This window comes from Miscanthus floridulus, chromosome 5 (genome assembly GCF_019320115.1).
Source record: "Miscanthus floridulus cultivar M001 chromosome 5, ASM1932011v1, whole genome shotgun sequence".
Lineage (NCBI taxonomy): Eukaryota > Viridiplantae > Streptophyta > Magnoliopsida > Poales > Poaceae > Miscanthus > Miscanthus floridulus.
In genome coordinates, this window is record NC_089584.1 from 133,379,967 (window position 1) to 133,392,538 (window position 12,572).

At 43.7% G+C, this 12,572-nt stretch overlaps 1 protein-coding gene across 2 annotated transcripts; it reads left to right on the forward strand.

The window, feature by feature from the left end:
* Window positions 1–1,973: 1,973 nt before the first annotated feature.
* Window positions 1,974–9,609, forward strand: LOC136450847 (embryogenesis-associated protein EMB8-like). 2 transcript variants are annotated; one of them, XM_066451489.1, is made up of 14 exons: window positions 1,975–2,528; window positions 2,715–2,804; window positions 3,628–3,695; window positions 3,770–3,852; window positions 3,990–4,079; window positions 4,374–4,496; window positions 5,311–5,388; window positions 5,982–6,067; window positions 7,378–7,426; window positions 7,750–7,806; window positions 7,951–8,081; window positions 8,217–8,300; window positions 8,502–8,568; window positions 8,666–9,605. In XM_066451489.1, exons 1-14 carry the CDS (start codon window positions 2,278–2,280, stop codon window positions 9,125–9,127), a joined length of 1,719 nt encoding a protein of 572 aa, XP_066307586.1. In that variant the 5' UTR covers window positions 1,975–2,277; the 3' UTR covers window positions 9,128–9,605. The 2 variants fall into 2 exon arrangements, with proteins under 2 accessions (XP_066307587.1, XP_066307586.1); XM_066451490.1 differs by lacking the exon at window positions 7,750–7,806 and having other exon boundaries at window positions 1,974–2,528; window positions 8,666–9,609.
* The last annotated feature ends 2,963 nt before the right edge of the window (window positions 9,610–12,572 follow it).

The following is a 12,572-nucleotide window of genomic DNA, read 5'->3' on the forward strand; positions in this document are numbered from 1 at the left end:
CTCCGCTTCGTCGGGGAAGCCAGGGCCGGGCGCCGCGGCCACCCGCAGCTTGGGGCCATGGCTGCTAGCTCCTCCACTGCACGGTCTGCTCGCTGGGCAAGATGGCTTCCTGTTGAAATTGCTCAATCCAATCTTAGGGAAAAGGATGAGAAGCTCAAGGCGCGTTTGTGGATTTAAGGAATTGAAGACAGGAGCAGGTTTAGAGAATTTGGCCGGCGCATTGGTTGCTGCGTTGGCAGAGGAAGGAGATAACGATATGAAATTGGAGTCGAGATGGCTACAAATCTGATCAGACTAGCTGCACCTTTAGGCCTCGTTTAGATTGTGAAAAAAAAAGTGAACCCGATGAATAGTATCACTTTCGTCTTATTTGACAAATATTGTCCAATCGTGGACCAACTAGGCTCAAAAGATTCATCTCGTGATTTTCAACTAAACTGTGTAATTAGTTATTTTTTTACCTACATTTAATACTCCATGCAAGCGGTTAAAAATTGATATGATGGAGAGAGTAAAAAAACTTGAAATTTGGATGGCATCTAAACAAGGCCCTAGTCGTACTAGTGTGTAGATACAGCTGTATAGCTACAGTGGCACGGGCACTCTGCTGTTTTGCTGTAGGCCTGCAGCCACTTGTTGGCGTTGCTGAAGCGGGGTGTTCGTGAGTAGAGTATTAAATATAGACTAATTATGAAATTAATTATATAGTTTATGATTAATTTGCGAGATGAATCTTTTAAGTCTAATTAGTTCATGATTTGACAATATTTTGCTACAGTAAATATATGCTAATGACGGATTAATTAGGTTTAAAAAATTCGTCTCGTGGAGTATCGACGGATTATGTAATTTGTTTTTTTATTAGTATTCAAACACCCCATACAACATCATTCCGACACACCTCCTAAATTTTAGTAGCTGGATCCAAACACCCCCTTAACCAGATACGATCGATCACAGCGCATTATAAGAATTAAATGTTGTAACTAGTCTATAAAATAGTAAAATGTAAATGTGCACCGAAGAGAGTCTATTTTATTCCCAGTTATTACGTGTTGAAAGCAGTTGGATAAAATCTCCCATTAAAGCTGACCTAAGCGAGAGAACTCGTATATACATGCAAAAGATATACACAAAGAATAAAAAGATAAAGAGATGCGCATCATGTACATTAATAAACAACAAACATGCTGGTTCGTATGAATGATTTAACAAAAACATGCTAGACCATTCAACGAGACAACGACGTCCGGCCATGGGCACCAGGTGGGCGACATTCTGTAGCAGCGATGCCATGACATGGTCGAAGAATAAAAGATGCCAAATGCCCAAATCAGACTCGCGAGCAGAAGAAAATTGAGGGCTGATGCTGGTCGATTTTCATCGGAGATGGAGCTCATCAGGCCATCGTCCATCGGTCGCTTGGATGTGCGCGAGACAACTCGTGGCGGCGCGTTTGAAGCTGTGCGTCGGGGAGGGAATCGAAGGGGTCGGCCAGTGATGCGACCTACTCCGTACGTGGGAGGAGTGGGCCTGGGCTGGGAACGCCTGGCCGCAGCCCGTACTGCAGCCGCGTCCGATACGCGTATCAGAGCCGATACGTGTCTGATTTCTCAGATACACTTGGAATACGTATCCAGGACGTATGGGATACGCGATACCCTACCCTTCTGAAGTATCCGCGCATCATATCTTTGTAGAATACTTATATAAAATAGAATTGTAATTGTTTTTTACGACTTTTTTTGTGTGTAGTTCTTCCATCACATCTGGAAGTTCACGTGGACCGTTGCTCAACCGCTCGTCTTGCCGCACGCACCAACAAACGTGAACGCTGGCGTCTGTAAAGTGGGCCCAAACATCGGATCTCCTGGTCCCGGTCCCGCTTCGCGAGTCGCTTGCTGTAAGCCCGAGCCCGACGACGTCAACGTGGCCCCGACATCCATGCCCCACCCGCGCGCCACTTACGCGAAGGTCACTTCAACTACAAGAACGTAATCGTCGAGGGAACCAGGAAAGCGCTCTTTGCATCTCCGTCGGTCCGTCCACGGTGTGAATCGCGTGCTCCGCCGAACCTCGGAATAGCCGCCCGAACTGCTTGATAACTCCCACCACACCGGTCGTCTCTCCGCGCCGGCGAGGTGGCCTCGAGGAGCTCGCGACGTTGACCAGGGCGTGCGTCCGGCCGCATCTTGTCCTCCTTCCTCACGGAGCGGAGCGCCGCTCCCAAATCGCAGAACCCGAAGGCCTCAAGGCGGGCGTAGCGATTAGCGAAGGATGTCGGAGGCCGTCGCCGGGGGCGAGTCGGCCGTCGAGCTGCTGCTCCGCGCGGCGGCGATGGTGCCCGCGGAGCGCTACGCGCTGGCCGCCATCATCGTCGTGTCCGTCTTTCTGTACTGCTTCCTCGAGCTCCACGTCATCGGCGACATCCTCCGCGGCTTCCGGGGCGGCCGCGTCGAGCTCACCTTCCACCCCACCTCGGAGATCTACCACTGCGTCGCGTCCAAGTGCCGCTCGCTCCACGGCAGGTATGGCTATGGGGCTCTCTAGGCCTGATCGTCGTAGTGTAGCGGTATTACCAGCATTGGGCGTGTTTGTCAACTGTGATGGAATTTGCAATGTGGCGTTCTGAATCATGCGACGTATTGTTTCCATTGTGTGATGATCAGTTTAAAAGTTGGGAGTGATGATGGATTTGTGGTGTAATTATGCAGGTATCTGGCGACGCCATGGCTGGCGAGCCCGCATTTGCAGACATTGTTCCTGGGCATCTACGGAATGCCACCTTCATTCACGTACAAAAGGTTATATTCGTTACCCAGGAGAGAGTTACATTCTGCAATCTTCCCTTATTCACCCTAGCCATTTAGATGTACAGTGGACACTATCAATAGTTTGTTCTTTCAAGTATGGTTAGCATCGCATGACCATATATTGCAATATAATTATATTTGTTTACGAAATTGACACGATCTTCAGTATGACACTTTGCCCAGCATTTTTTTTAAAAAAAAATATATGACTACTACAAATAAAGGATTATATAGTATGAAAGTATCTTTTACCATGAATCTAGTAACATCGACCATGCGCTGTCATGGTGAAAGCTAAAAAGTTTGACAAAACAAGAATCATAAAAGGTACATATTTGAAATCGGAGTAAGATCTAATGTCAATAAGTCCATGATGCTTCTATTTTTCTGTGGAGTGGTATATGCATGTCTCAATAAGCTTTCATGAGCGGCTTGAGCGCTGCAAGAATTTCTGGGCATTCTTGCCAGCCTCTTTTCAATTCCATGGATGAATTCCTCGACATGTCAAGATCATTTTGGTCACTCCATTGGTGTTCAGGGAAATTTAGAGTTTCATAATTCAATATGGACCTTGCATGAAAGGAAAGAAAAAGAAAGAAAGAAAGCTGAATAGCAATAGTTTGCATTTCACCATTTCTTATTGAAACTAATTGTGTGCTTCCTGACAAGGAGCACAATAGAACTGATTTTCTGTAGTTTAAGCCCCCTTAACTAAATTCTTCAGGATCTATGCTTATTTTTTAGTGGAGTGAACAAAAATTCTTTTCTTGCTTTCTTAGTTGGCAGTGCACTGATTAAAATCTCTGCACTGCAGACAGTTGTACACAGTTCGTGATGGTGGAACCATTGCTTTGGATTGGCTGCTCGCATCTGATTTGGAAGGTAGAGAGACCCATATTTTGTGTAATATCTATATGGCATGATGGTATTGTCTGACCTCTTCAGTTATTTTGCAGTTGCGGACGGATTCATTTCTAAAGATGCTTCAACACCCCTTGTAGTTGTGGTTCCTGGATTAACTAGTGATTCTACTGCTGCTGTTAGTTTCTATCTTATTTTCTGATGTTGACTTATTTCTGTATTGTATTTGCATATTTGAAGAGCTCTTTGTATTTCTGTTGTATAACTTATTTCTAAATTTGCTAGTCATTCTAAAGATGTAATCACTTGCTGCAGTATGCAAAACACTTGGTTTATTCCATGGCAAGCAAAGGATGGAATGTTGTTGTATGCAACCACAGGGGTCTTGGTGGTGTGTCCATTACTGTAAGTTATCTAACTGAAACAGCAAGTACTTAAAATTCAGTTACTATACCATTTAAACTTTCTTGAACACTCATGATCTCTGTTTGGGTTCAGATTGTAATGCTCAATGTTTTTGCCCAAGATCTGTGGCTCTTGTTAGCCATATATCTGATTGCCATCAATGATGGTGCAAAATGATAAAATCCACGTCAAGTTATAAGTTGTCTGTTTACACTGCATCATGTTTCTGAGACACCAAACGATTTTTTCAGTATCCATCGCCACTGAGTTTGTAATTTTTATTTCCTTTGGCAGTCAGATTGCTTCTATAATGGTGGTTGGACAGAAGATGTCCGAGAGGTCATTAAATACCTGCATGACAGATATCCGAAAACCCCACTGTTTTGCATTGGTACAAGCATAGGTGCCAATATTGTGGTATGCATGTTTCTCCTTGGCGTAATCTTAATTTTTTTTCCAATCTGCATGTTTCATTATTTCATATTCTGACGGCTGCCATTTCCTGCTACCTAATGTGGAAAAGTGTTAGTTGCAGGTTATTTGTACTGTTAGCTAAAATTTGCACAAGGTTACTTTTTTTTTATGGATGGTAGTAGCTTCTTGCTAAAAAGAGTCATGCATGTACAAGCTTAAGTTTAAGTTCGACTCGGGTTTTCAATTGTGATTTGTTTTCTAACTAGGCCAAGGTCAGAATGAACTTAATTATTTTTACAAGAAACTAGGTGACACAGTCCATTCTTCAAAGTCTTCCTTTGCATATATTAAATTATGTGAAGATTTTTTAAGAAGTACCAAATCAGTTAGAATTGTTCTGGACTTATCCACTATTTCTGCAATTCAACCACACTTTAGTAAAGCAGTGGGTTTTACTGAAATTTGGTGAAGGTTCATGAAACCAAGCCCAGCCCTATTCATCAACCTGCTTAGTCTTCCTCTTTACTTTCTTTGAGCTCACTCCACTGTTTTAGCCTTGTCGTTGAGTAATTTTGGCTGGGTTTTGATCTGTACCTGGTACTCCATTCGCATTCACTATTGGTGGTCAGTCATCTGATAGTCATGGTCAGACTTGTGATTAATCTTGTACCTTTTAATGTTGTGTATGTACTGAATCCCATGATGTTCATGATCATTATTCCAATTCCTCCCCCAACCAATAAGAATTTTGACAGTGCATAAGTTGATTTCAGAACATGATACAAACAATACATATTTATTCCACATCTTTGTACAGGTCAAGTATCTTGGAGAAGAAGGAGAGAATACTCCTGTAGCTGGTGCAGTATCTATTTGTTCTCCATGGGATCTGTTGGTTAGTTGCTCGATCGTTATTCACTAGGAAAACTTGAATGCTTATAATGTAGAATCTTTTATTAAGTTGTGTCTTAAGAACTTCAGTTCACTTTTGCACTGCTCCAAATGTGGAAATGCTTAAATGACTTAGATCTTGTTCAGTTTCTTTTTCCAACTGTTCCTAGCCTTGCTGGTGGTCCATGTCTGCTTGCTAGAGAATAATGGTCCATTTGGCTCTCCCTCAAAAAGCAAGGAAATTCTTGTTGCCGTGCTCAAGAAAGCTAGACAAAGGAACCAAGCATGCTTTTTTTTGTCAATGTATTACAACTCATTGTGGTACTTACCCATGGATTCATCTTGAGTGTTCATCCAAGTTTCGATTCACTGGAAATTTAGGTTGTCACACTTGAAAAGGTATTTTGGCTCTAGTAGTTCTTAATACATGTTCTATAAAAATGTTTCTTGATATATTAACCAATTGTATCCTTGTCCTTATTACTGGCAACAATTCTCTGTAACAAAGCTTATGCAGTTGTCTGAACAGCAGAGTGCCATAACACCAAACTGGCCCTTATCCTCACTATGTTTTCTCATTTCACTTCAATTTTGTAGATAGGTGACAGATTTATTTCCCGCAAGCTTGTGCAGCGTATTTACGACAAAGGACTTGCAATTGGTCTGAAGGGCTATGCAAAATTGTAAGCTTTCCTCACTAAACTGAGTATACTCTACACATTTATACGAGACTCTTTACTTTTATTCTACAGAATCACCACATCTTAAAAGGTACACTGGAATCTGGAAACTTTAGTTGTTAACAATGTAAAAGTGACTGGACCGTAGTTTTATAGAGCGATGTACAAGTGAATGCGATAATATTTCCATGATCAAAGTATTTGTGGATGCTTGGACTACTCAAATGTAGTGATTCTAATATCTGTCTGGAGCTTGAAATTGAACATATCTAAGAGTGGTCTTAAATGCTTTCTGCTTGTTTAGTTTCATTTTTCCTCAAACAGACGAACCTGCATGCGAGCTGTGTATCATTATATTAACTAAAGAAGAATAAAATGGTAGGAGCTCTTACAGACACACAGACACCCACGCCCGAAGTTTCTTAGGTTACATGGGCACGCTTGACTATAAAAAAAAGAGAACTCGACCTAAGCACCTAACCGCCTCCTGGCACTAGAGCATCCAGGTAGGAAATACAACGAGTCCCAGCCATACAAAAACTGCATCTCCTTGCTGGTGAGCAAAAAAGCTCCAGCTACATTTGGTGGAGCTCCATCAAAGACACATCAGTTGCGATGATTCCAAAGTGACCATGCCCCTAAGACAACGAGGAAATTAAGGCCTTGCCGTGCCTGGACGTCGACCATATCATTAGCTCTAGACACACCAGTCACCAAAGGGCGTCTCCCCAGGCTGCGGTGGAAGGGCCTGCAGGCTGAATCAGAACTGTCATGCAAAAACACTGGTGACGAGCAGATGATGGATAAACTCTTCAGCCTGATCACAGTGTGGGCATCGAGGATGGTGTATTAGACCCCATCGTGCAAGTCGATCAGCAGTCCAGCACATGTTATGTGCAATCAGCCACATGAGGAAATGGCATTTGTGTGTTGCCCATGATTTCCCTATTGGACCCCATTGCCTAAACAGGACAGCACCCTGAATAGGCCCTCATAAACCACAACTTAGCTGAGTATTCTCCTGAAACTGAGAGGCGCTAGATATGTGTGTCCTCCATTCCTGGCTGCATGAATTACTTGTGTTAACTGTTTTCTATCCTTTGCTTGCTGCTGCTTTCACTATGGTAAAATTTCTTGCACAGCAATCGGAGGCATTATGACAATATAACTGCATTCTGCCTTCTAGGAATGGAGATTCCACTTAAATGCACAAAATCTTTGGTGGATGCAATCCACCCACCTAGCACTGTCACAATAATAAGAGCATGATCACTATTCACTCTTGAGGAAGCATTAACCTTTGCCTTTTGCAGACATCAACCTATCTTGGCCCGACTTGCAAACTGGGAAGGTATTAAAAAGGTTTGACTCTCTCCTGCAATCTTTGTTGGTACCAAACTGTGTATGTTTATATAGTATTTACAGTTTTTTTTAATAAATCCCAACCTCTTTATCTTTTTTTTAGAAAAAGAAAAGGTAGACCAGTTCCATGCCCTCGTAATTAGTTTTTGTGGTTTGCTAGTTTGTGTTATGAAAAGGATAATCTTCGAGCTGCCAATTGTTTGACTAATTATGTAGCCTTTTGAATTCCTAGATTAGAGAAATTTGATGTTTCTATTGATGGGCTCTTCATGAGTTCATATGATATCCCACTGTTTATTTTTCTTTTCTCTCTAATTTGGTAGTCACGGTCTATCCGGGAGTTTGACCACCATGCTACTTGTGTTATCGCAAGATATGAGGTACCCTCAATCATATGGTTTCTATATGGCATTCACTTCTCTATTATAAACAGATAATATTTCAAGTACTGCTGTAACAGCTGATAATGTTGAAAAATCTGAATATGTCTGATCGTGTGCAGTGATCTTTTTCCCCCCTTACAGACAGTGGATACCTACTATCGCCGGTGCAGCAGTGCTAGTTACGTTGGAAATGTCTCAGTTCCCTTGCTTTGTATCAATGCTTTGGATGATCCCCTTTGCACAAGGGAGGCTATTCCTTGGGATGAATGCAGGTGAATTTTTCTTGTCAAATCATGCTCCTCATTCTGAACAGTTCTGTTTAAGAATTAATCTTTAACCACTAGGATCTTTATTTGATTTATGGTCCATAAGAATATATTAATCAGAAGCGTCTTGATTTGATTTAGGGCCAATAAGAACATTGTTTTAGCAACTACTCCGAATGGTGGTCATCTTGCATTCTTTCAAGGACTAACTGCTCGAAGACTATGGTATGTCTTCAATAAATCTGAATTGTCTTCAATAAATCTGAAAGTTATGTGATGTCAACATTGGGCATTACAGCATATATATCTTCTGTTTTTTTTTTTTTTGAATCGGAGGTAAACCCCATTTCCATTATTACTAACGGAAAATATATATCTTCTGTTAATGGATAATCTGAATTTGATGTCATCTGATATATTTTGTAGGTGGGTTGGAGCTACTTCTGAGTTCCTTTCTGCTCTTCACGACAGCTCCTACATGCATAGGCAGAAGGTGTGCAGGGCACTAACTCATCAATGAAATTTGCCATCTTAAATGCTCAGCTTTTCTGTATGTTGACTAAAATATTTCGTTTCATGATTAAATACAGGCAAATGATCATGTTTTGCACTCTTCTTTGGAATCCTCCATTGATAAGAGTCCGTATGTTAATCTCATGGAAGATGGAATGGTAGCTGCAGTAACAAAAGATGGCCCCGGCAGTGATGGCTCACCTTCGAACCATGCAGTTGATGAAGAACAATTAAGTAACGAGGTGGGCGGTAGACGACAGAATGTGGTATCTGCGTTGAACCACAATGAAAAGGCCAGTGGAGTGGGGAACGAAAGCCCTGCAGGGCCAACAAAACAGCAAGGTGATGACATCTACAGCAATAAGCTTCATGAGATCATTGCTCCTGTCAAGAGATCTATAAACCAACTGACTCGATACCAAGGGAGGTCAGTCTGGTTGCTTGCCTACATTGCTTTTGTGACATCATGGCCGTTCCTTGGCTCCCTAGCTTTCATCACCTTTCGGAAAAAGTTCAGGAATCCGTTGCGAGCTAAATGAACCCTACTTGTATTTATATCATTATACAATGCAATACCCTTGAAGTACGAAGGCCATTTATTTCCGGGTCGTCACAGCTCCTGTATACAGTATCATCACCAGCGAACAATGGGACGCCTGGATAAACTGATACAGTACTTTGTAATATATTTACAACCATGCATGAGAAGCATCTATGCCATCGTTACTAAGTAAAATATGCCTTGATTTGCTGTTTGGATTGTGTCGAGCGTAACTTTTTTTTTTAATCAAAAGGATGTGAGACTTGTGATGCATAGTAGACGGTAAAAAACTGTCAGATAGCTGAGGCGGGAATTTTTTGGGGGGGGACCATGCTAATGTGTGGTGCAGCAGGAAAGGTGCCCGAAGTATCTTTTGATGTGGTAACAGCAACCCTTTCAAGTCTGCAATGATTTTCTTGTAAATGTTTGCTGCTTGGTACGTGCACGTTTCTGTGCCACTGGAATCACTCTCGCCTTTTCCCTATGTCACTATGGTGCTGTGTCTTGCACGCATATGTGCCTTGGATTCCTGTTAAGAAGTTAATTCTTCCCCTGTGATGGCCAACCTTTAATTTTGAATACGTTTGAGAGATCAACTTGATCAGTCTTTGCAGGATAAGTCTTTCATATTTATTTGTGGGTTACGCAAGTCAGTTGGACTTTCTCTAGACAGTTGCTCACCTACTGATTCGCTGTCTTCCTATGTAGATACCATCCAAATTCCAAGTTTTTTCACTCTCTCTCCATCACATCAATTTTTAGCCACTTACATGGAATATTAAATGTAGGTAAAAAAAATAACTAATTACACAGTTTAGTTGAAAATCACGAGATGAATCTTTTGAGCCTAGTTGGTCCACGATTGGACAATATTTGTCAAATAAGACGAAAATGGTACTATTCATCGGGTTGAAAAAAGTTGCAATCTAAACATGCCTAGATATTATTTCACCCTTGCAATTTGCGCTACTTTTCAAAATATTATCAAATTCTGTGGTCAACCATAATCCATGATGGCAATTGTCCTGCTCTAAATAATAATAAAAAAAGGCCCACGATGCTGACACCATAGCTCGAATTGTTAAGTGTAAACGTGCAAGATCACACGTTGCGTTTTGCAGTCTTGAAGTGAGAGGAGGGCTAATGGGGTGGGGCCCCTGGCCACCCGGTACTGATTTGGACTGCTGGAGGAGCAGAGCCCGGTATTCTTTCTGTGGATCTGTTTTGTTTTGTCCCTCTGTGTGACCTCACTGGTGATGTCAAATGGTTGCGGCTTGGTGTGGTTCTTCTAGGGCCGTGGCCGTTGTGGTGCACGCTGTGCCGTCGTGGGGATTGGACAGCGTGATCTGCACCCGTTGCATTCGCAGCATTAGGACCTATTTGGCAGGTCCGGCCTGTCGGCCGTCCAGAGGCCGACACCTGGTTACTGTTCATCGGAGCTGTTTTTCTCAAACCTACTTTCCTCTCTCACTGATACAACCAGAGCCGATGAAGCTCGTTTTTCTGGCTCCACGGCTCCGGCTCCAGCTCCGGCTCCTGCAGGCACCTGTCGGCTGCCCAGCGGTCGACACCCGGCTACAGTTAAGGAGCCGGAGCCGACGGGAGCCCGGCCTTAGGTTTCAGCTCCAGCTCCGGGAAAAGTTCATTCTTATCTCTTGTGGACCATGAGTTCATGACACTTGTCAGAGCCTGGGAACTACCAGGACAGGGGAATTCCACGTGAAACAACACATTAATTAATTACGTATATATATCCTACTGAATCTCACGAATTTGCTGCTATGAGGAATTCGGAATGGTCCTACTCGATCTGACGTTAGCTATACGGGTGTGGCATACTCCCTTTGTCATCAGTGCATTCTAGTAACTTTAAGATAAATTAAGAGAGAACATAAAAGACGTATATATCTTTATTTTATTTTCGAATCAGACTTTACCATCAACGTGATTAGTGATAATTGATTGAGAAATGGAAAGTATTTAATACAAAACTGGTTTTTATCCTCTAGAATGCATTATATTTGAGGATAAATTTTGAATGCTAGAATGCACCATATTACAGGACGGAGAGAATACGACAGAATGAGAAGAGTTGATTCAGTGACCACCAATTGCACTTAATTAGTGCTTTGTCAAGCAGAGTTAGCATAGTGCTATTGATCATTTATGGTGTCGGGTATCGATATTAGGGATACCCAAAGCAAGAAAGTCAGCGTCCATGCTGACTTCTCCGGATGGATCAAGACGTATTAAAAGGTCTCGCTCGACCGCAAGACTGCGGGCTCTGTCTCGCCCGACCCCTTGGTTGCGGGCTCCTTCTCGCCCGACCCCAAGGCCGCGGGCTCCGTCTCGTCCGACCCCTTGGGTGCGGGCTCCGCCTCGTCCGACCCCTTAGGTGTGAGCTCCGTCTCGCCTGACCCCAAGGTCACGGTTTCTGTCTCGCTCAAAGTCATGGGCTCCGTCTCACCCGACCCTAAGGACGCGGTTTCCATCTCGTCCGACGGGGACCTATACCGTCGCCAACCACTCCAGGTCCAAGCGTATGGGCCTGGCTCAAAACTCTGACATCAGGGAAGAGACTGACACGCCTTGATGTAACCCATGGCCATGACGGGCCATACCTGGGTATTCACATCAAGAACAATGTCAGACATGCTGGTGTTGTTCTGTCTAACCCTCGTACGGACGCTGACAGGCGTGTTAGTTCACCACGATGTCCGTCAGGACAGAGTAGAATGCCATGACCGACAGATGACGCCTGCGCATGGCACCAGTGACGAACAGGGCCGCGACGTGGAGCTGTCCCTGTTGACATCTACAGGATCGGTGGGACTCACATGAAGGAGAAGGAGGACCCGACGACCCTGGAAGCCTCTCTCTCTCTCTCTCGTTCCTCTCCTCTTCCTCCGCTGTAACTCGTGCTTTCCCTTCGCCTATAAAAGAGGAAGCAGGGCGCCCCATGAATGGAGGGGGAAGGGAGATCCGGATGAAATCAGAACACAAGAGCACGGCACGAGTACATGGCTGAGCGGCAAGCGAGCTCTCAGCACCCGTTCACTCCTTCCACCAGAGACCTAGGATCCTCTCCCTCTCTCACCTGTTTGTAACCCCTACTGCAAACCAAGTGCCAGTAACACGAGCAGCAGCGAACTGGACGTAAGGACGTTCCGCCTAAACCAGTATAAACCCTTGTATCCTCCGAGCACACCATCCGAGCTAGACGCGTAAATACAAATTTACTCGTCGGTTGTCCAAAAATACCGAGAGTTAGCACGCCAAGTAGGGGCTTTTTGCACGTCTTGATGTCCATATCAGGCCTCGGATGGCTAGTCACGGCGTCAGCTGGGTCCCGGGCGCGCACGTGCACTTCGAGAACCTCGACTTTATCGTCACGATGGAGGAAGAGTTGGTGCGGTCTCCCATCGTTGTCCATCCTCTCCACT